This window comes from Panthera leo, chromosome A2 (genome assembly GCF_018350215.1).
Source record: "Panthera leo isolate Ple1 chromosome A2, P.leo_Ple1_pat1.1, whole genome shotgun sequence".
Classification (NCBI taxonomy): domain Eukaryota; kingdom Metazoa; phylum Chordata; class Mammalia; order Carnivora; family Felidae; genus Panthera; species Panthera leo.
This window is the reverse complement of record NC_056680.1, coordinates 17,550,991-17,573,641: the sequence shown is the minus strand read 5'-3', so window position 1 is coordinate 17,573,641 and position 22,651 is coordinate 17,550,991. Positions and strand designations below refer to the sequence as shown.

Genomic DNA, 22,651 nt, shown 5'->3' with positions numbered 1-22,651 from the left:
ACTGGGGCTCGGGGTGGAGGGGGAGCGGGGCAGGGAGCGGAAAGTATCCCGTGCACAGAAGTCAACGTCGGTGGTCGCCAGGTGCCTGTCAGCGTCCTAAACGGCCCCGGGCCATAGTTTTTGCTTGGCCTCGGGACGTGGGCCTGGCCGGCAGGCTGGGAGGGGCGTCCTCTCCCCTTCCCTCGCCTCGCCCTCCTCCCCTCCGCTCCCTCCTCCGGGCGGGGTTCCCGGAACAGGCCGCCGGGGCGGGGCGAGGAAGCGGTGGCCGCACGGGTCGCTGAGGCTGCGGCTGCACCTCGACCCCTGTTTCTTCTGTCTGTCTGTTCTTCTGTCCGTCCGCCACCCAGCTATGGCTGCGCGTGTCCCCGCGCCACGGATCCTCCTGCTGCTGCTGCTGCTCCCGCCGCCTCCAGGTGGTGAGCCTTTGGGGGTGGGGGGAGTTTGTCCCGGGCGGGGACAGTGTATAGGGGAGCGGGGCAGCCACGTCCGTGCGCCCCTGGCGTGAGCCCAGGCAACACCATCCCCACAGTGTCCCGCACCCCATTAACCGCGAGGCAGTCAGCCAACCCTCAGGACTGACCTGACCTCCACCGCAGCACCCCTCCCAGTCTGAACTGACACTGCCCAGACCCTAGGAAGTTGCCACCATTGCTCTGCCCGGGAATGGTGGTGCTGGTGGTGGGGTCTGTGCTCCCTCACGTGTTACAAGGGATTGGGTCCCCAGGGGCTGGGGTAGGAGTTCCCGCCTGGCCTTAGCCTAGGGTGGTGGCAGCAGGGAGGCCTGGCCCCTCCATCAGAGGCTTTCCCTTGGGCTCTGTTTACTGGGTGTGGAAGCCCCTGCCGGGTTGAGGCCGGGTTGAGGCCGGTCTCCCCCCGGGGTTGGAGGAAACATCACTGTGTGTGTGTTGACGGTAGACAGACGGGTGATTCACAGGCGGAGGAGGCCAGGCTGGGGGCCTTTTAGGGGTAGGAATTGGAACAACCCCTTGCCCAGCCAGACGAAGCGGATGATCCCTCTGGGGTGAGTGGCTTCCTCCAGGAGAAGGGCTTTATTTCCTGGGGGCTGAGATGAATGTGGGGACCTGGGGTGGGAAAGTGAGAAGATGGAGCCCAGGTCCCTGGTCCAGTGAGATCTGGGAAGCCTCCTCCACTGGGAAGTGTCTGGGGCCCAGAAGAGCATTCGTGTCATGGGCTCTTGGCCCAGACAGCGTCAGCGTTGTGTCTTCAGTCCCAGCTTGGAGGCTGGGCCGTGACTGTAAAGGCTGTAAAGACCCTGCTGGAGGTGGCTCACCCGAGTAACCCAGTAGCATGGGCCATGCTGACCATACCTGCCACCATACCTACTACCAGGGTGAGCCTGGTAGTGGTCAGGTCCTCTGTCCCGCAGCTTTGCCCAGAGCAGGGTTCTGCCTGAACCTGCCAAGAGCAGAGCACCCCTCCCCCGCCCCCATCCCATTCCTAGTTATCTCTTCTCAGGGAGGCCACTCAGTGCCTCTTTCTGTGGGCCTCGCTCTGTACATGGTCTCCAGACACTGCACGCTGCCCCAGGGCCCTGGCCACTCTGGGTCTCTGCGTTCCAGGTGCTGTGTCAGCACTGTTTCCAGGTGAAGTAGCCACACTTCATGGTTTATCAGCTACTGTAGTCATCTGGGCCTTACTGGATTGGGTGTTCTATGTGGGGGTCTGCCCAGGCACGATCCGGGACTGCCCCCTCCTGCTGGTGGGCACTAGGCCTCTGCTTATATAACCTAAGGATGCATGGGAACATTTGGCTGTAGCATCTTCCTGGAAGTTTGCAAGGCTTGTGGTCTCTCAAAGCCCCGGTCACTTCCCACACTTGTCAGCCAGGTCCTCTCAGCATGGCCTGGTACAGTGAAGTGTTGTCTATACCCCAGCCTGGGGGAATATCCTTAGATCCCAGTTTTGCCTGAGAGCCTTGTAATGGTTCTGGGACTCCAAGTGGTGCCACTGCCTCGGAGCCCTGGCCACTGAGGGCATAAACATTTTCTAGGCACCCGCTGCAGCCCTAGCCCAGGACTAATTGTTTCACAGACTCTTATATGGTGGGTGTAACTGTAGCCAATGGGGAGTTGGTCTGGAGACAGCCTGTCGTGTGGTCTGTGAGGGCCAGGCCCCTGCAGTCCAGTGTCTAGCAGGGGCCCAGGCCCAGGTGAGGAGAGGGAATAAGGATTGAGAACTAGTTGGTCCAGTGCCTGGGCCCCAGCAGCTAGTTGGGGGTATTACTGTTCAGGTCTATGATTGCTGGGCTTGGGCAGTTTCTGGAGGAGGGGGCCTGGAGTGAGGCCTTGTAGGATGAGTAGATTTGAAGGTGGGGAATGGGAAGCAGGCAAGAAGAATATAGGCAGAATGTGGGTAGAGTTGGAAAGCTGGGGTGATCGTCAAGGCCTTTTGCAGTCCAAACCCCGTTTTGTGGACTCTGGACTTGATCCTGAGGCAGTAGAGACCAGGGATGGTCCGAGAGCAGGAAGTAGCCCAGTCAAACTCCCACTTAGAAAGGTCAATCTTCTATCAGAAGGCAAGTGGCCGGTGGGGGAGGGAAGGGGGCTTGTTAGGTGCTCTGCTGTGGGACAGGGAGGAGGGCAAGGCTGATGGGGGCTTCGGCTAGAGGTGGCCAATGACTAGGATGGTTCACAGATGGCCCAGATGCTTGTGCCTGCTGGCAGTGCTGGGAAAGGGGCTGTGCTAGCCAGGACATGGCTGAGATCTGGCATGAGGCCTGGCCCTGTGGCCACAGATTAACAAGTGTGTTTCTCTGCTCCAGTCCACAGTGAAGTGTGTGTGGCTTCCCGTGGACGCATCCTCTTCCCTGAGTCCTGTCCTGATTTCTGCTGTGGCACCTGTTACAAACAATACTGCTGCTCTGATGTGCTGAAGAAATTTGTGTGGGATGAGGAAAAGTGTTCTGTGCCTGAGGCCAGGTGGGTGCCCGGTGGTCGCAGGGGGGGAGGCCTGAGCCCGCCCCGAGCAGGAGTGTACATGAAAGGGAAATAGCCCTGCCCCTCCGCCTCTCAGCCCCCTCGAGGTGGTAGAGCACTGGACCAGGGGTGGGGGTGGGGGTGGGGTGCCCCTGTTCTGGGCTGAGCTCCCCAGAGCTTGCTCAGTTAGCCCCTTGCCCCTTTCCCTGCGACCCTAGAGGACTGCAGCTCACCCACCTCACTCAGCCTTGGGCTGAGCAGGTATCTCGGGGCTGGTGGCCTCAGCTGGCCCTGTGGCTCACCCCTGGGTATGTACCTGGATGTGTACCTGTACCAGCACGGTGCATGCCTTGGTGTGAGTGTACCCCACAGTTCGTGCATGCACCTGGTGGGGGATTGTATGTGATTTGTGTAGGTATCATCCTGTGGGCCCTGGAAGGCACGTCGCACTGCACCGTGCCTGTGTCCTCTTGGTCTGGCCCCTGGATTTGCATTGCATCTCGGTTTAGGCTGTTTCATGGGCTGGTCCCGAGGTCTCCCTTTGCCACATCTGTGTTTTGTGTTTGGTCGCGGGTATAGAAACGGTTGAGATGGTCAAACTTCTCAGCTCATGGCAGGTTGATTATCATCAGTCTGGGCAAGACCAGCCCCTGTCATCTTACGTATTTACTTTAATCTCACATGACCATTCCATTTCCCTCTCACTCCATAGGCTACCAGTGTGTATGTCCTTTTCATGGTTTGGGTTTTATTTATTTATAAATTAAATTAAATTAATTTTTAAATTTATTTTTTATTTTTAAAAGTTTATTCATTTATTTGTATTTTTATTTTTTATGTTTTTTTAATTAAAAAATTTTTTTTAATGTTTATTTACTCTTGGAGAGAGAGAGAGAGAGAGAGAGAGAGAGAGAGAGAGAGAGAGAGAATGTGAGTGGGGGAGGGGCAGAGAGAGAGGGAGACACAGAATCCGAAGCAGGTTCCAGGCTCTGAGCTGTCAGCACAGGGCCCGATGCGGGGCTCGAACTCACAATCTGTGAGATCATGACCTGAGTGAAGTTGGTTGCCCAACCGACTGAGCCACCCAGACACCCCACGTTTATTTATTTATTTATTATTATTATTGTTTTTTATTTAAAATTTTTTTTTTTTTAGTGTTTATTTATTTTTGAGACAGAGAGAGACAGAGCATGAACGGGGGAGGGGCAGAGAGAGAGGGAGACACAGAATCGGAAGCAGGCTCCAGGCTCTGAGCCACTAGCCCAGAGCCCGACGCGGGGCTGGAACTCATGGACCGCGAGATCGTGACCTGAGCTGAAGTTAGACGCTTAACCGACTGAGCCACCCAGGCGCCCCCACGTTTATTTATTTTTAAGAGAGACTGAGTGCGTGCACATGCACCCTTGCGCAAGTGGGGGAGGGTCAGAGAGAGAGACAGGGACAGTGGATCGGAAGGGGGCTCTGGCTGACAGCAAAGAGCCCGACATGGGACTCGAACTCACAAACCTTGAGATCATTACCTGAGCTGAAGTCGGACCCTTAACTGACGAGCCACCCAGGTGCCCCTATTTATTTAAAAAAAAAATTTTTTTTATGTTTATTTATTTTTGAGAGAAAGAGTGAGAGAGACAGAGTGCAAGCAGGAGAGGGGCAGAGAAAGAGAGGGAGACACAGAATCCAAAGCAGGCTCCCAAGCTCTTAGCTGTCAGCACAGAGCCTGACACAGGGCTCGAACCCACCAACCATGAGATCATGACCTGAACCGAAGTCGGAGCTTAACCTTAACTGACTGAGCCACTCAGGGGCTGAGCCCCTGAGCCACTGAGCCCCTCCCACCCATTTGTTTTTAAGTTCATTTATTTATTTTGAGAGAGAGAGAGCGCGTGCGTGCCGGTGTGCATGTGCATGTGTGTGCCAGCGTGGAAGGGGCAGAGAGAGGGAAACAGAGATCCAAAACAGGCTCTGTGCTGACAGCAGAAAGCCTGATGAGGGCTCAAATTCACAAATTGTGCGATCATGACCTGAGTCAAAGTCACATGCTTTAAATGACTGAGCTACCCAGACGCCCCTATTTTTTTAAATTTTATTTGAGAGAGAGAGAGTATAAGTGGGAGAGAGGGGCAGAGAGCCACTTTGTGCTTTGCAAAATGTACATTGTTTTGTGGGTACGATGAACTCTTTTACCTTTTGCATTCAGCACAGCGTCTGTAAGACCCATCCATGTTGCATCGTGTACATCCGGCCTGTGCCCACCCCTGTGGTGTCGTTCTCTTTGGTCTGAGTCCTAAGCTTGCTATCCTAGATAATTGTGATGGACATCCTCCTGTACTTCCTATCTCCTTTTATGGAACCATGTGAGAATTTTTTGGAAGTGTGCATGGGAGCAAATAGCCAGGTTAGTGAGATGTATGTAATTACTGACTAAGAAAGTGATCTTGGGAATGGCGACACCAGGCTGCATACACTGCCAGCCACACCTGAAGATTACTTCCAACCTTTTGGTGTCCTTACATTTATGCATGTGTCTTTTTTAAAGAAATCCATTCCAGTAATTTTTTAAAATACAGGAGCATTTCATTTAAATTTAGTGTAATATTGTGCTGGGACTATATTTGCCATCTTATTTTGTGCTTTTTATTGGTCTCTCTCCTATTCATTCTGTACTTCTTTCTTTTTAACTTACCATATTGTTTTGGTTTGTTTTTATTCCATTTTTTTCTTCTACTGTTTATTTCTTTTATACTCTGTATTGCTTTTGCTCCTTCTTGCCTCATTGCACAGGCTGGGACCTCCAGTGCATTGTTGAATAGAAGTGATGAGAGCAGATATCTCTTTCTGGGTTTCAATTTAGGGAGAAAACATTCAGTATTAAGTATGATGCTAGCTGTAGCTTTTTCATTGGTGCCTCTTATCAGAATGAGGAAGTTGCTTTCTATTTCTAGTTTGCTTGGACTTTTAGTCATGAAGGGATCTTGAATTTTGTCAAATAGTTTTCCTGCATCTGTACTTTCCCCTAGGTAATTACTCTAAAAAAAAAAAAAAATCTTTTAAGTTCATTTATTTATTTTTGAGAGAGAGAGAGAGAGAGAGAGAGAGAGAGATTGCACAAGTGGGAGAGGGACAGAGAGAGAGAAGGAGACACAGAATTCAAAGCAGGCTCCAGGCTCTGAGCTGTCAGCATAGAGCCCCACATGGGGCTTGAACCTACAAACTGTGGGATCATGATCTGAACCAAAGTCGGATGCTTAACCAACTGAGCCATCCAGGTGCCTCAGTCTTTTTCATAGTACTGTAAGTAGTATAGTTTAAAATTCTCATTATGTATTGATACAGAGAAAGGTAATAAATTTTAATAAATTGACCTTGTATCCAGAGACTTTACTAAATTTACTTATTAATTTGAGTGATTTTAATTGAAATTTCTTTAGAATTTTCTACAAAAATAGTCACATCATGTGCAGTTAATGTCTTATTTTTTCCATTCCAATTCTTATACTTTTAATTAATTTTTCTTGTTTTATTACACTGGCTCGGATCTCCAGTACAATGATGATTGAAAGTGGTGATAGGTAGCATTCTTGTTTCTGGTTCCAGAGGGAAGGCTTTCATCATTTCCTGGTTAAAAAATGTTTGCTGTAGTTTTGTATGTGTGTGGTTTTTAATGTTTATTTATTTTTGAGAAGAGAGAGTGTTAGTGGGGGAGGGGCAGAGCTGGGGGTGGGGGGTGGTGGTGGGAAGTTGGGGAACAGAAGATCTGAAGCAGCCTTTCTGCTGACAGCAACGAGCCTGACGCGAGGCTCAAACTCACAAACTGTGAGATCATGACCTGAGCCAAAAATGGATGCCCAACTGACTGAGCCACCCAGACTCTCCTGCTGTAGTTTTTCTTTTTTTTTTTAAGACACCTTTTATTAGACTAGGCTTCTGCTACTCTTCCCCCACCCCCCCACCCCCCGCTATTCTAATAGCGATATTAAGAACTCTTTTTCACAAACCTTTGGTGCCTTAAAAAAATTTTGTTTCCAACGTTTATTTATTTATTTATTTATTTATTTATTTATTTATTTATTTATTAAACGTTTATTTATTTTTGAGACAGAGAGAGACAAAGCATGAACGGGGGGAGGGTCAGAGAGAGAGGAAGACACAGAATCTGAAGCAGGCTCCAGGCTCTGAGCTGTCAGCACAGAGCCCGATGTGGGGCTCGAACTCACAGACCACGAGATCATGACCTGAGCTGAAGTCGGACACTTAACTGACTGAGCCACCCAGACGCCCCGTTTATTTATTTTTGAGAGAGAGAAACAGAGTGTGAGTGGGGGAGGGGCAGAGAGAGAGGGAGACACAGAATCTAAAGCGCAGAGCCTGGTGCGGGCTTGAACCCATGGACCTTGAGATCATGACCTGAGCTGAAGTCAGACACCCAACCAATTGGGCCACCCAGGCAAATATTTGGTGCCATTTATTTATTTATTGTTTATTTTTTTAAGTTTTTTTTTTTTTTTTTTTAACATTTATTCATTTCTGAGAGACAGAGACAGAGCACAAACAGGGGAGGGACAGAAAGAGAGGGAGATACAGAATCGGAAGCATTATCCAGGCTCTGAACTCTCAGCATGATGTGGGGTTTGAACCTAAGAACTGTGAGATCATGACCTGAGCTGAAGTCAGATGCTTAACCAACTGAGCCACACAGGTGCCCCTCTTTGGTGCCTTTTAAAAGGAACATATTTCAGGGCGCCTGAGTGGCTCAGTTGGTTGAGCTTCTGACTTGAACCAAGTCATGATCTCATGGTTCACGAGTTCGAGCCCCACATCGGGCTCTGTGCTGATGGCTCAGAGCCTAGAGCCTGCTTTGCAGGTTCTGTGTCTCCCTCTCTCTCTGCCCCTCCCCTGTTCATACTCTGTCTCTCTCTCCCTCAAAAATAAATAAAACATAAAAAAAAATTAAAAAAAAAAAGGAACATATTTCTGGGGTGCCTGGCTGGCTCAGTTGGAGGAGCATGTGACTGTTGATCTTAGGGTCATGAGTTTGAGCCCCACATTGGGGATAGAGATTATTTAAATAAATAAATATTTCAAAGGAACATATTTCTTTTGGGTAAATATCTTGGAGTAAAATTGCTGAGTCACTGGTGCATGTGTTCAGCTTCCAGATACTGGCAGATACTTCCAGTTTTCTAACACTGTACCATTTACACTCTTGCCAGCCATGTATGAGAGTCCCAGTTTTCTATACATCCTCTCTAAACTTGGCATTGTAAGTCATTTTTAAAAATTGCGCTAGGGGCGCCTGGGTGGCTCAGTCAGTTGAGCATCCAACTTCGGCTCAGGTCATGATCTCGAGGTCCGTGAGTTCGAGCCCTGCGTCGGGCTCTGTGCTGACAGCTCAGAGCCTGGAGCCTGTTTCAGGTTCTGTGTCTCCCTCTCTCTCTGACCCTCCCCCGTTCATGCTCTGTCTCTCTCTGTCTCAAAAATAAATAAATGTTAAAAAAAAAATTTTTTTTAAAAATAAAATAAAATAAAAATTGAGCTATAATCACATACAGCAAAATGCACAGGTCTGAATGTTTCAGTTTGATGAGTTTTAATAAATGTATACTTCTCACATATAATATCTCAGTCAAGATCTAGATCATTGCTATTGCCTAGGTTTTAATTTCAGTAATTTTGGTGAATGTGTGGTGATACCTCATTGTGTTGTTTTCTTTTAAGATTTAAGTCTTTTGAGATTTATTGAGACTCATTTTATGACCCAACCTATACTGTACCTTGGTAAATGTTTCGTATGAACCTGAAAAATGGTATATTCTGCAGTTGTTGGGTATAGTGCTTTATAAGTGTCAGATCAAGTTGGTTGATAATAGTGTTTAGTTCTTTTCTGCCTTTTGGTTTTGTCTGCTTGCTTTATTGATTACTGGAGACCACAGATATGTTTGTTGTTTTAGTTCTGTCAATATTTGCTTCATGAGTTCTGATGCTTTGTTATTAGGTGCATACATATTTAGGGTTGCTTTGACTTTCTGATGAATTGTTCATCTTATCATATGTAATGTCCCTCTTTATGTCTTGTATAACCATTGTAAGCCTCAAAGACAGTATTTTAATTGTTTTTGACAGTGAATATTTATTTATTTATTTCAATATGAAATTTATTGTCAAATTGGTTTCCATACAAGACAGTGAATATTTATTTACATTTATCCATATCTTTATCTTCTTGCTGCTTCTTATTGCTTCCTGCATCTTTAAGCCTCAACTGAGATCATGTTCCTTCTGCCTCTCATGCAGGTATGCTGGTGTCAAATTTTCTTGGTTTTTGTTTCTCTGAAAATGTCGTTATTTCACCTTCCTCCTCAAAGTATATTTTTCCTGGTTATAGATTTCTAGGTTGGCAGCTACTAACTTCTCTCAGCACTTTAAAGCTTTCATTCCATTCTTTTTTTTTTTTTTACGTTTATTTATTTTTTTAGCAATCTCTACACCCATCATGGGGATCAAACTTATGACCCTGAGGTCAAGAGTCATTGCATACTGGGGCGCCTGGGTAGCTCAGTCGGTTAACTGTCTGACTTTGGCTCAAGTCATGATCTCACAGTTTGTGAGTTAGAGCCCCGCATTGGGCTCTGTGCTGACAGCTCAGAGCCTGGAGCCTGCTTCGGATTCTGGGTCCCCCTCACTTTTCTCCCCCTCCCTCACTCGCACTCTCCCTCTCTCTTTCAAAAATAAATAAACATTAAAAAAAAAACCACTAAGAGTCATTACATACCCTTCCGACTGAGCCAACCAGGCACCCCGTTCCATTGTCTTCTGTTGTCTATTATTTCTGTTGAGAAACCAGTTGACAGTTTAATGATTGCTCCTTTGCAAGCAATATGGTTTTTCTGACTACTTAAAAAAAAAAAAATTTTTTTAATGTTTATTTTTGAGAGAGAGACAGAGGAGTGGCAGGACTGGGAGACAGAATCCGAAGTAGGCTCCAGGCTCCAAGTTGTCAGCACAGAGCCTGATGTGGGGCTTGAACCCATGAACTGCAAGATCATGACCTGAGCCAAAGTGGGACACTCAACCAACTGAGCCACCTAGGCGCCCCTGTTTATTTTTGAGAGAGAGACAGAGAGAGAGAGAGAGAGACAGAGTACGAGCAGGGGAGGGACAGAGAGAGAGGAGACACAGAATCCGAAGCAGCTCCAGGCTCTGAGCTGTCAGCACATAGCCCAGCGTGGGGCTCAGACTCATGAACCATGAGATCATGACCTGAGCTGAAGTCAGACACTTAACCAACTGAGCCACCCAGGTGCCCCAATGATTGTTTATTTATTTTTTATTTTATTTTTTATATATTTTTTTAAAGAAGCTAAGTATTTATTTTTTTATATTTTTTCTTAACGTTTATTTATTTTTGAGACAGAGAGAGACAAAGCATGAACGGGGGAGGGTCAGAGAGAGAGGGAGACACAGAATCTGAAACAGGCTCCAGGCTCTGAGCAGTCAGCACAGAGCCCGATGAGGGGCTTGAACTCACGGACCGCGAGATCATGACCTGAGCCGAAGTCAAATGCTTAACTGACTGAGCCACCCAGGCGCCCCATTTATTTTTTATTTTTATTTATTTTTTAATTTTTTTAATGTTTATTTATTTTTGAGAGAGAGAAAGCATGAGCAGAGAGAGACGGAGACACAGAATCTGAGGCAGGCTCCAGGCTCCAAGCTGTCAGCACAGAGCCTGATGTGGAGCTCAGAGCCACGAACCAAGAGATCATGGCCCGAGCCAAAGTCAGACAGTCAACCAACTGAGCCACCCAGGTGCTCCTGTTTGTTTGAGAGAGAGACAGAGACAGAGACAGAGACAGAGACAAAGAGAGACAGAGCGTGAGCAGGTGAGGGGCAGAGAGAGAAGGAGACACAGAACCTGAAGCAGGCTCCAGGCTCTGAGCTGTCAGCACAGAGCCCAATGCAGGGCTCAAACCCACGAACCATGAGATCAGGACCTGAGCCAAAGTCGGACACTTAGCTGAGCCACCCACGTGTCCCTTTCTCTTTGGTCTTGTATTCATGTTGTCTAGTGTCCTAGTGTTTCTGAAAACTTTGTAATGTGTGCCTAACATTACATTTGCAAAATTGACTGTAGAAATTTGGAGCTCAGGACTTCTGAGGAGAAGTCTTGCTTTTGCAGGGACACGGCACTCTCAGACCACCTTGGCCTAACTGCAGAGGCCAAGAGGATTAGGAGCTCAGCTCTCTGCTCACTTTCTCCCTTATTCTTGGGGTGCAGCTTTTTAGGTCTCATCCCCAGTTGGTGGGAATCATCAGAGAATCATCGTCACTTGGTGGGCTCTGAGTCCAATCTCCACTCAGCCCCTCAGCTGCCCCTCTGAAGTTGGCTAGTGCCCCCGGGAGCAACAGGGCCTCAGATGCCGGGTTAGCTTCCCTGGGTCTCTCTTTCCAGCCTCCCACACACCAGCTTGGCATCCTCTGCTCTGTTATTGCTCACCAAAGCCTACATACTGATTCTTTTTTTTAAGTTTTATTTATTTGAGTAATCTCTATACCCGACCTGGGGCTTGAACCCATGACCTGGAGATCAAGAGTTGCATGCTTTTTTGACTGAGCCAGCCAGGAGCCCTTGCTCTCTGATTTTTTAAAAGTATTTTCTCCTCAGCTTCAGTTTTCCTTCAAATTTAGGGTGTAGTTGTTCCTCATGCTTTTGAATTTTGTTCTACATTTAATTTTGGAAAGTTTCAATATATACAAAAACAAGAGAATAATAACTCCACATCCATGACCTGCTTCCATAGTTACCCACACTCTGACCATACACTTTCCACCACTTTTTTTCCTCATTAATTAATTAATTAATTAATTTTTTAACGTTTATTCATTTTTTGATAGAGACAGAGTGCGAGTGGGGGAGGGGCAGAGAGAGAGGGAGACACAGAATCTGAAACAGGCTCCAGGCTCTGAACTGTCAGCACAGAGCCCGACGCGGGGCTCGAACTCACGGACTGTGAGATCATGACCTGAGCTGAAGTCGGACGCCCAACCAACTGAGCCATCCAGGTGCTCCTTTTCCTCATTACTTTAAAACAAAATAAAAATTAAACCATCATAAAAATTTCTCCTCAAATGTTAGTTTTTATCTATACAAATGAGTCCTTTGTAAAGAAATATAACCACTGTATCAATAGTACATTTAGCACAATTAACAGTAATTCATTAATAATTTTCTTAAAAAATTTTTTTGTTTATTTTGAGAGAGACAGAGCGCGAGCAGGGGAGGGGCAGAGAGAGAGGGAGAGAGAGAATCACAAGTAAGCTCCACGCTGTCAGTGCAGATCCTGACGCAGGGCTCAAACTCACGAAACTGTGAGATGGTGACCTGAGCCGAAATCGGGAGTTGGACGCTTTACCGAGCCCCTACCATTTCTTTTTTAACTTTGTGACATGGTAATCTTCCTTTGCTGATTTCTAGCTTAGTAGCATTGTGGTTCGAAAAGATACTTTGTATGATACCAATCTTTTCAAATCTATTGAGCCTGCCAGGCCTTACCTGTGGTCTGTACTGGAGAATGTTTCCATGTGCACTTGAGAAAAATGTGTGGGAGGCACCTGGGTGGCTCAGTCAGTTAAGCGTCGGGTTGTGATCTCATGGTTGATGGGTTTGAGCCCTGTGTCAGGCTCTGTGCTGACAACTCAGAGCCTGGAGCCTGCTTCAGATTCTGTGTCTCCCTCTCTCTCTGCCCCTCCCCCACTCACACACACACACACACACACACACACACACACACACTCTCTCTCTCTCTCTGTCTCAAAAATAAAATAAACATTAAAAAAATTAAAAAAAAAAAAAAAGAAGAATGTGTGGCATTCTAGCCTGAGATCCTGGTGTGTGTGATAGTCATGCTCAGGAGGCCATTAGGGCTACTCGCCGGCCCCGTACAGGACTGGCTTTGGTGCATGTTGTGTGTGTGCACTAAGGTAGCATTTGTTCCTGGTATGCTGGGTGGGGCTCGGGTGTATTAACTGTGAGTTTTCCTCTTTGCAGCGTGTCCACTGATATAGAGCCACTGGAGCAGCTGGGCTCGGCGCTGAGGTTCCGTTCCAGCTTGGACAGCGACCCCATGTCAGGGTAAATAAAACCTGCAGGCTGCGCGCATCTTTCTGGCCAAGATGACAAGGGGCTCAGCGGGCTAGAGTGAGGGCTGTGGGGACAGGGATGCCGCAGAGTCATTGTAGTGACTAGCCCCAGAGACTGACCACCGGGTCCCTTGCTCCTCATGTTGGAAAGTTGTGTCCTCATCATCGTACTCAGGAATGGGAGGACTATGGTTGGCAGTTGAAAGGCCAAGGGTAGGGGTCCATGTTGACCTAGGTGATAGGGAGGGCATGATGGTGACGGTGGTGACAGGGATGGTGTGATCGTGACGGCGACGGGGCAATGGTGGTGACGTGGTGGGGCTTTGGTGGCGATGGTGATACAGTGATGGTGGTGATGGTCTCAGGGCAATGGTGGTGACGGGGCGACAGTGATGGGTGAAGAGGTGACGGGGTGATGGCGGTGGGCGATGGTGGTGCAGGTGCACGGTGGTGAGGTAATGATGGAGCGCGGCGAAGATGCTGGGACAACCGATGACACCCAGTCCCCGTGTCTGGGCTTGTGAGTTATGGTTGCTGTGTCAGGGCCCTTCTGTCAGGGGGCCAGGGAACAACCCAATCTTTGAAAGCTCAGTTCCCTCGGCCAGTTTCCTGCTGTGTCTTGTTGCCACCATGACTAGGTGTTGTGACACACGTTTCATGCGGATGGAGTAAGCGTGCAGCCACTGGTGTGTTTTCCTGGTGGGGTCTGTTCCACGTGCCGCCTGCCCCTGCCCTGGTGGATCTAGAAGCCCCTTTTGGGAGAAGATCTGCCCAGGCCTGGTTGCCCCTTAGGAAGAAGAGACTTTGGGCTCAGGGCTTGCACGGGGGTCCAGGTGCTTGCCTGCCCCATCCTGCCCTGTGGACCTGGGTGGATGTGGAATCAGATGGGGCACCGGGGAGTGGGGAGGGGAGAAGTGCAGCCTGTGGTCCCCCCTCAGCGCCCAGGGCCCGGCCTCTGTACTCCCGTCTGCTGGCTGATCCTGCCCCCTTGGCCGACTGGGGACTGACGCCTCGATGAGCCCCTCCCTCCACATCCAGGGAATGCCCTTCCACTGTTGAGTCCCAGAACTGTGGGCTTTCAGATGGCCCCACAGGATGTTCTGATGTCCAGCCAGTGTGGGCCGGGGGCAGCCCAGGGGTGGGCCTTGTCCTGAGGACAGCGGGCAGCATGGGGTTCTGGGCAGTGCTCGTCTGAATGGTGTTTTAGGAAGACCACTCTGGCTGCTCTATGGAGGATGAAGGCAGCAGGCAGGGACGGGGTGGCGGGTGGCTAGTGGGAGGCAGCCATGGCTTCCCAGTCCAAGGTGTTGGGAGGCTAGAGGGAGACTGGGTTTGGTGGGGTGCTATGAGGCTGGAGACGGGCATTCAGCAGCTGCGCTAGGGAGGGGTGGGGGAAGCTGGTCTCTGTTGACAGGGCCAGAGGTCTGGCCCTGTGAGAGGATGTGGGACAAGGAATAGGTTTGGGGTGAAGGGTTCAGGTTGGGTGGCAGGAGTGTGTTGAGGACTGAATCTGAGGGTCAGCAACGTTTGAAGAATGGCCTCAGGAGGAGCTGAGCGGGAGGGTTCAGAAAAGTGGGAGGAAAGAGGAAGACGCCCGGTCCGTGGGGTATTGAGAAATGTGGATGCCATACCACAGAGGCCATGGCACCTGTGGCAGGAGCCGTTCAGTGCAGTGGATTGAAGAGTGAGTTGGAAATGGGTAGGGTGAAGTGAGTGTAGACAGCTTCAGGGAGATATCTGGTTGTGAACCAGTGAGGAGTAAGACAGGAGTTGGAGGAGGAGTCAGGGTGAAGAAGGGCTTCTTCGGTGCTGGTGGAGACTTAGGCTGGGAAAGGGGACAGAGGGGACGCTGCAGAACAAGGTCCCTGAGGGGCATAGGAGGAATGACTGCCAGGGCTTGTGGCAGGCAGTTAGGGAGGTGACTGGGACGAGCCCAGGAGCACCTGTCGCGCCTTGAGGTGTGCACCAGTCACGGAACTGGTGAGCGGGGCCACACGCTGCAGCGTGCACACCACTGTGCCTGGTGGGGGTGCCTGTGCCTCCTGCCCTGCCTGTGCCCTTCATGCCTCCTGCCCCAGACGTGCTGCCCACTGAGAAGTGCTGACAGTAATGCTGTTGACTTGCCCCCACCCTGCTCTGCCCCGTCTCTTCTCTGCTTTCTTACCAGAGCCCCTGTGTCTCACATGACACCTGTCTTAATAAAGGTTTAGGGTTTGGGAAGTAGGTACCAGGCAGGTAAAAGGGCACAGTCACCAACGACACTTCTGTGAATGCCCTCAGGTGGCTGCCTGTCCATTCTCTCAGGTGGGCATCTGTGTGCTGCCCCCTCGGCCAAGGGTGCTGTTTATCCACTGGAGTGTGGGCTCCTTGGTGGGTCCGGCACCTGCTGCCCAGGCCATGGCTGGGAGCTCCAGGGAAGCCTCGATAGAAGGAAAAACCCCTTGTCTCCCTCTGTGAGTGACTCCTTGGGTTCCCCAAGAATGAGGCACCAGCTCAGAGCACAGGGACCCAGATGAGACTATTTCTGCCTGTCACAGCCTGGATGGGTGATATCTTCCCTGAATGTGGCACTGTGCTCCCTATGGTGTGGCCATGTTATCCATGGGCCTGGAGTTGGCCCAAGTCTTCTGCCTGCTCCCCACCTTTGGTAGGCGAGCCCCATCCTGCCCTATTGAATGGTCAGTGGCTGTGTCCCTTTTTGGCTTGTTCCCTCCCCAAAGCTTTCTTGCTCCTCTGTCATGGTTCTTTTGGATCCTGATTTCATTGTCCCTTCCCAGTCCCTTGCTACTCATGGGATGGTCAGGCAGGATTGGCATGTTTTTAAGCACCTGACTGGTAGGATGCATGGCTTCAGACCCCAGGCAGGCTGCTGCTGACCCTCCATCCTGACTCTGCTGTGACAGTTTGTAGGAAAGGCATACAGGTCCTTGAGGTGAGATGAGGCAATGGTGCACCTCTCCTGGCCCTCCCAGCATCCTTTCTGCAGCTCTCACACCCACTGTGTCACGGCCAGTCCCCTGTCTTGCCAGCGTCATGGTGAAAGTGCTGGTGTCCCTGCTCCAGAGATGGCCTTTCCCCAGTCTGAACATTGGGAGTCTTTGGCCTTCTGGGACCCCCCAGTTCAGCCCCACCTGCTCCCTGCCTGGGCTGACTCTATTTTTTGAACTTGGCCTTTGGTGTCTTTGATCTGGGAGGTAGCCCCAACCTTGGGAATGTCATTCCTTCCTCTCAGAGGCATGGTTCAACTGGAATTGTGGCCATTGGTACCACAGACCCCTGCCACACTACAACCACCCCTCAAATATTACCCTTCCCCAGAACATCATGCCTTGCTGTCCTACGAGGTGCTGCCCCTGGGTCCCTGAGTGAGTTTTTCATTCATCAGGTATGTATTGAACACTTATTGTATGCTTGTCACTGGAGTTACAGTGATGGCCCAAAGCAGGTGCAGTCTGTACCTCTGTGAATCCACGGGCTGGAGGCAAGGTACATGTTAATCAAATGCTCACATTGAGTGTTTATAAACTGAGGTAGACAGGAAGTTCTTACCTAAACTTATCTGCATGGTCAGGGGAAGTGTTCCTGATGAAATAATATTTTGAGCTGAGTTCTGAATGGTGAACAGAAATTAATTACATGGGGGTGAGACAAAGAGAAGAGTGGATCAGGCAGGAGGCACTGCATGTGCAAAGGCCCTGAGGTAAGATACAGCATGGGGCTTTGCAAAGCTGAAAGGAAGGTGATGTGGCCAGAGCACAGAGAACAAGGTAAGGTGGGAGTCCCAGACCACACAAGTTTTATTTTATTTAGACTTTATTTTATTTTATTTTTTTTAAATTGTTTTTTAACGTTTATTTATTTTTGAGACAGAGAGAGACAGAGCATGAATGGGGGAGGGGCAGAGAGAGGGAGACACAGAATCCGAAACAGGCTCCAGGCTCTGAGCTGTCAGCACAGAGCCCGACGCGGGGCTCGAACTCACGGACTGCGAGATCGTGACCTGAGCCGAAGTCGGCCGCTCAACCGACTGAGCCACCCAGGCACCCCTAGACTTTATTAATTAAAGATTAAAATTTGTCTTATTGTAAGTTTTACTATCTGATGAGACAGATCCTAGATCCCCCCCCCCTTTTTTGTAAACTATAATATATATACAGATAAGTACAAATAGATACACATAATTTATCTCTTTTTAATTTTTAAATTTTTTTAAGACTTTTTTTTGGTGGTGGGGGGACACCTGGCTGGCTGTCATTTCAGCATCCGGCTCTTAATTTCAGCTCAGGTCATGATCCCAGGATTGTGGGATCGAGCCCTGTGTTGGGCTCAGTGCAGAGTGTGGAGCCTCCTTAGGATTCTCTCTTTTTCTCTGTCTCTCTCTCACCCCTTCTGCCCCTCTCCCCTGTCCACGCTCTCTCTCTCTAAAAGAAAATTTAGGGGTGCCTGGATGACCCAGTTAAGCATTCTACTTCAGCTCAGGTCATGGTCTCACCATTTGTGAGTTTGAGCCCCACATCAGGCTCTCTGCTGTCAGCATAGACCCTGCTTCAAATCCTCTGTCACCCTCCCTCTCTGCCCCTCCCCCACTTATGCTCTCTCTCAAAAAAAAAATTTTTTTAAGGTTCATTTATTTTTGAGAGAGAGAGAGAGAGAGAGAGAGAGAGACAGAGTGCGAGTGGAGGAGTTGCAGAGAAAGAGGGAGACACAGAATCTGAGCTGTCAGCACAAAGCCTGATGTGCGGCTCGAACCCATGAGCCATGAGATCATGACCTGAGCTGAAGTTGGATGCTTGACCGACTGAGCCACCCAGGTGCCCCCAAATTTTTTTAAAATAAAATTTAAAAAAATATTTTATTTATTTATTTCTATTAAAATATCTGAGCTTTTTTTTTTTTTTTAAGTTTATTTAAGAGAAGAAACGTGCATGGATGAGCACGTGCAAACAGGGGCAGGGCAGAAAGGAGAGAGAGAATCCCAGGTAGGCTTTGTGCTGTCCGCATGGGGCCCTGGGCTGGGCTAAATCTCACAAACTGTGAGATTATGACCTGAGCCGAAATCAAGAGTCAGATTCTTCACTGACTAAGCCACCCAGGCACCCAATTTTTTTACTTTTAAGTAATCTCTACACGCAATGTGGAGCTCAAACTCACAACCCAAGATCAAGAGTCATGTGTTATACTGACTGAGCCAGCCAGGTGCCCCAGATACAGCTTAACAAGTAAATTATAAAGCGAATTCCTGTGTGATCCTGAGAGCTATAGGAGCCATAGCAGGCTTTTGAGCAGGAGTGACATGATCAGACCTGGCAGGTTGGCCAGGGGCACTTGAGGAGGCACTTACATCATCCTGGCAAGGTAGGCTACTGGCTTGGAACATGTGCTGGTGGGAGAGGGGGTCCTGAGGGGATTCGTGTGTCATCCAGGAGGCCCTGGGGGTTGCTGGTGGGCCTAGATCACTGAACGTACCCATCAAGGAGGACAGCTGGAACGGGGCTGGTGGGCTGAGTTGGGGCTGAGCAGGAGTGTGGCTTGGGCACTCAGGGCATCTCAGATCCCATGGCAGCGTCTCGGCAGGAGGACGGATGGATAGCCTTGGTGAGAGGCCAGGTCGGGGCACGTGAGGCTGGGGACACAACTCTGGGAGGACCACCTGAACACTTGGCTTCCCTGCCTGCTCCTGGCCCCTCTGGTGCAGCTGGGCCTTGCTGTGTCTTTAAGAGCTCTGTGTTGCTCTTCCTGCCACTGACGTCAGGGATAGGGGAGGGCCAAGATCTGCTTTCCTTTTCCTCGAAAGGGGAGGAGATTGAAACTGAGTGGCCCATGATGGAAAGAGGGGAAGTCCAGGGCTCCTGGCGGCCCTGGAGTGAAGGCAGAGGCTAACATGGGGTGAGCTTGGGCGCCATACTGTGTGTGTGTGTGTGTGTGTGTGTGTGTTTCTTTCTCTCCATTCCTTGGGGGCAGCAGAGGGCCTGGGAGGAGCTTATGAATCAGGGGAAGGTGAGGGGCCGGCACAGTGGCCAGTGGTTCCTGCTTTGCAAATGCGGTTGTGTATTTTGGAGTCCAGAGCATGAAAGGTCTGTTCTTCACCTGTCCCTGGGCTGTGAGGGGCCCTGCTGAGGTGGTGCTGCCCCTCCGGACTGTGAGGGGCAGCTTCTCCCCCCAGGTCGGGGCAGGGCGGGGTGGAGCCACAGCCTTCCCCTGGGTCTTCAGTAGAGGCAGAGGCCCTAACAGCTCGCCAAGGTTCTTCCAAGTTTTATTTTTTAATTAAAAAAAAATTGTTTTTGAAGTAGTCTCCATGCCCAGTGTGCGGCTTGAGATCAAGAGTCTCATGCTCTACCAACTGAGCCAGTCAGGTGCCCATGTTTTTTAATTTTTAATTTTAGAGAGAGAGAGAGAGAGTGTGAGTGGGGTAGAGGGGAGGGGACGGGGTGGGGGGGGGGGAGAGAGAGAATCTGAACCAGGATCCATGCTCAGCATGGAGCCTGACATAAGGCTTGATCTCACAACCCTGGGATCATAACCTGAGCTGAAATCAGGAGTTGGACGCTCAACCGACTGAGCCACCCAGGCACCCTGCTCCTTCCATGTTTTAGGTGCAGTCAGCAAGCATGTACATTTTCTTAGAATAGAGCTTGGTCCCTTGGCACCTGTGGAGGAGAACAAGGGTCTCTGCCCTTGAAAGTCAATTTTAGTGACCTTCCTGCCCAAAACTGTTCTTTCTTAAAGCCCCTCCACTCTGTTGTGGTCCTTGCTGAGGGCCCGGCATCAGGCCCTTCCGGAAGGCAAGATTACCTCCAGCACGCCCATATTGTCTACCTGTTTCTTTCTTTTTTTTTTTTCTTTTTTTTTTTTTAACGTTTTTTAAATTTATTTTTGAGACAGAGAGAGACAGAGCACGAACGGGGCAGGGGCAGAGAGAGAGGGAGACACAGAATCAGAAGCGGGCTCCAGGCTCTGAGCCATCAGCCCAGAGCCTGACGCGGGGCTCAAACTCACGGACTGCGAGATCATGACCTGAGCTGAAGTCGGACGCCCAACCGACTGAGCCACCCAGGCGCCCCTGTCTACCTGTTTCATTGTTCACCGGCCTGCAATACTGGCCAGAGTGCAGGAGCCCACCCACTGGTACAGTGCTTGGCATCCAGCAGGCTCACTGTCACTCCGGGAGGCCAGCAACCCTACTCCGGGGCCAGTGCTGAGTCTGTGTTCTCTGCGTGCCTCTCCTCACGCTTCTGGCCACACTGGCCTCGGCTCTCCTGGAATTTCCCCCCATCTTTGTCCCTTGTGCTTCCACAGTCATTTAACCTTCAACATCTGCCTCCTGCACTGGGCTGTGGGCTTCCGGAGGCCAAGGGCGGGTCTGTCTCACCCACTGCTGAGTTTCTGGTTTGTGGCATGTGCTCAATAACCGTCTGCTGACTAGGCAGAGGTGGCCAAGACGGGTGTATGGTGGGGAGGCGCCGGAAGAACTCCCTGCCGTGCTCCTCGGGCGGGGCAAGAGGGGTAGACCTTGGGTGCTTTATACAGACTCATAAGACAAACCCCATTTTACATGTGAGGAAACGGATTCTGAAAGAGGTTCAAGCTACACAACCTAGATGTTGCTCTGTGTCGCCCAGAGTCTCCTCTGGCAAGAGGGGTGCCCCTGGGAATGGTGGGGTGTGGACTCTGTCCTGGGCAGGGGCGAGAGGCCCTGGGTCATGATCGGCTCTTTGGCAGGTTTGGGGCAACTGTAGCCATCGGCCTGACCATCTTTGTGCTCTCTGTCGTCACCGTCATCATCTGTTTCACCTGCTCCTGCTGCTATCTCTACAAGATGTGCTGCCGGCCACGTCGTAAGCACGCCCGTCCCCTCCCCACCCCGCCGGGACCCTTGGTGTATGGGGTGCAGACCCCAGGCGGCAAGGGGAGCCGAGCAGCGCCCTGGCTTGGTTAAGCCCGAGCGAGGGGTGGCAGTGGTCCTGACTGGGATTCTCTTTGCAGCGGTTGTGACCACCACCACGGCCACCACCGTGGTACACACCCCTTACCCTCAGCCTCCAAGTGTGCCGCCCAGCTACCCCGGACCGACGTACCAGGGCTATCACCCCATGCCCCCGCAGCCAGGGATGCCAGCGGCACCCTACCCGACACAGTACCCACCACCTTACCCCGCCCAGCCGTTGGGCCCCCCGGCTTACCATGAGACATTGGCCGGTGAGTACCACTGCCAGCTCTGACCCTTCCTGAACCCCCTAAATCTCCTGCCTCTGCCCCCTCGCACTGCAGCCCCCGTGCTCATAACCAACCAGTGTCCTCTCTATTTTCAGGAGGTGCGGCCATGCCCTACCCTGCCACCCAGCCTCCTTACAACCCAGCCTACATGGACCCCCCGAAGGCAGCCCCCTGAGCATGTCCCTGCATCTGGGGCTGCCACCATGTGTGTGTACGTGTGTGTGCGCACGCGCGTGTCAGACTGGGTACGCAGGCATGGTCCTTTTCTCTCCGTGCGTGGTGCGTGAGTCCTGTTTGTACACGAGACTTCTCGTGATGCTGACGTGGTGGGAAGCAGTCCTTGCCAGAGTTGCTGGGACCCTACTTTGTTCTCTTCCTCACTTGAAATCGTGCTCTTTTGAAATCTCAAACAAAATTCAAAGACTGGGGTGAGTTCTTTTCCATACCACCCCAGGGAGACCAGGTGGGGCTTGTGTCATGCTAGGATAGTACAGCTTTCCGTGGGCAGCGTGCATATATGTTCCAGTTTCGGTGGAGCGGCTAGCCACTGCTTGAGGCCATGGCCTGTCCCCAGGGCATGGGGGATTCTTCAGAGAACCAGAGCTATGATGCAGGCCTGTGGGTGAAGTTTGGGACCTGGCTAAGTTGGATTTTAATCCTTTCAGCAGATGTCCCATAGTCCCCAGATCCTGTGCTGTGCCCAGGGGAGGGTGGGCAGCCTCCTGAGATCAAAACACTTCAGGCAGAGCCCCACCCGTCCCCGACCACTGTCTGACTGGATGGTCCCTGCATTCTTCCTGGCACCACCCAGAGGGCTACATCCACCCACAGTTCTGGCTGCCCTGGCTGGCCATGACCCCCCATCACAGGTAGGCAGGGTAGCCTCTGTCCACCGGCACACTCAGGTGTCCTCCCTGCAGTGTTATTGCCTTTTTAGCCAAACATTTTGCCTGTTTTCTGTTTCAAAGTGTGTATGATAGTTGTGAGGCCGAGACCCCTAAGTCCTGGAGGAAAACTGGCCCACAGTCTGACCTCTGATAGTCCCTGCTTCTCCCGTCACCAGCTTCAACAGAACATCCAGCTCCCAAACCCGAGTCCACAGTGTGTCTTGGCACCTGGGACACCTGGGCCAAGGGGCTGTCTGGACCAAAGGTGCGGGGGGCCTCGGTGGCTGCTCTGGCCCAGACACGAATACCTCGGTGTTCCCCGTTCCTCTGTTAATATCTCACCAGATCTGTCTTAGCTTTGTGCCTGTTGATGTGTTTGAGAGCCTAGGGTCTGCACCTTTGTTTATAATAAATGCAAACATTTGGGGCTGCTGCCTCCTTTCTTCAGAGCCTTGGCTACTGGGACAGGGCATTAGG

The 22,651-nt window shown here is 50.6% G+C and overlaps 1 protein-coding gene across 2 annotated transcripts; it reads left to right on the top strand.

Moving 5' to 3' along the window:
- The first annotated feature begins 234 nt into the window (after nucleotides 1–234).
- Nucleotides 235–22,601, top strand: SHISA5 (shisa family member 5). Of its 2 annotated transcripts, none has more exons than XM_042929242.1 (6): nucleotides 235–413; nucleotides 2,783–2,939; nucleotides 12,982–13,065; nucleotides 20,793–20,908; nucleotides 21,057–21,269; nucleotides 21,383–22,601. In XM_042929242.1, the coding sequence occupies exons 1-6, from the start codon at nucleotides 350–352 to the stop codon at nucleotides 21,460–21,462; spliced, it is 714 nt and encodes a 237-aa protein (XP_042785176.1). In that variant the 5' UTR covers nucleotides 235–349; the 3' UTR covers nucleotides 21,463–22,601. The 2 variants fall into 2 exon arrangements, with proteins under 2 accessions (XP_042785176.1, XP_042785175.1); XM_042929241.1 differs by having other exon boundaries at nucleotides 235–416.
- The last annotated feature ends 50 nt before the right edge of the window (nucleotides 22,602–22,651 follow it).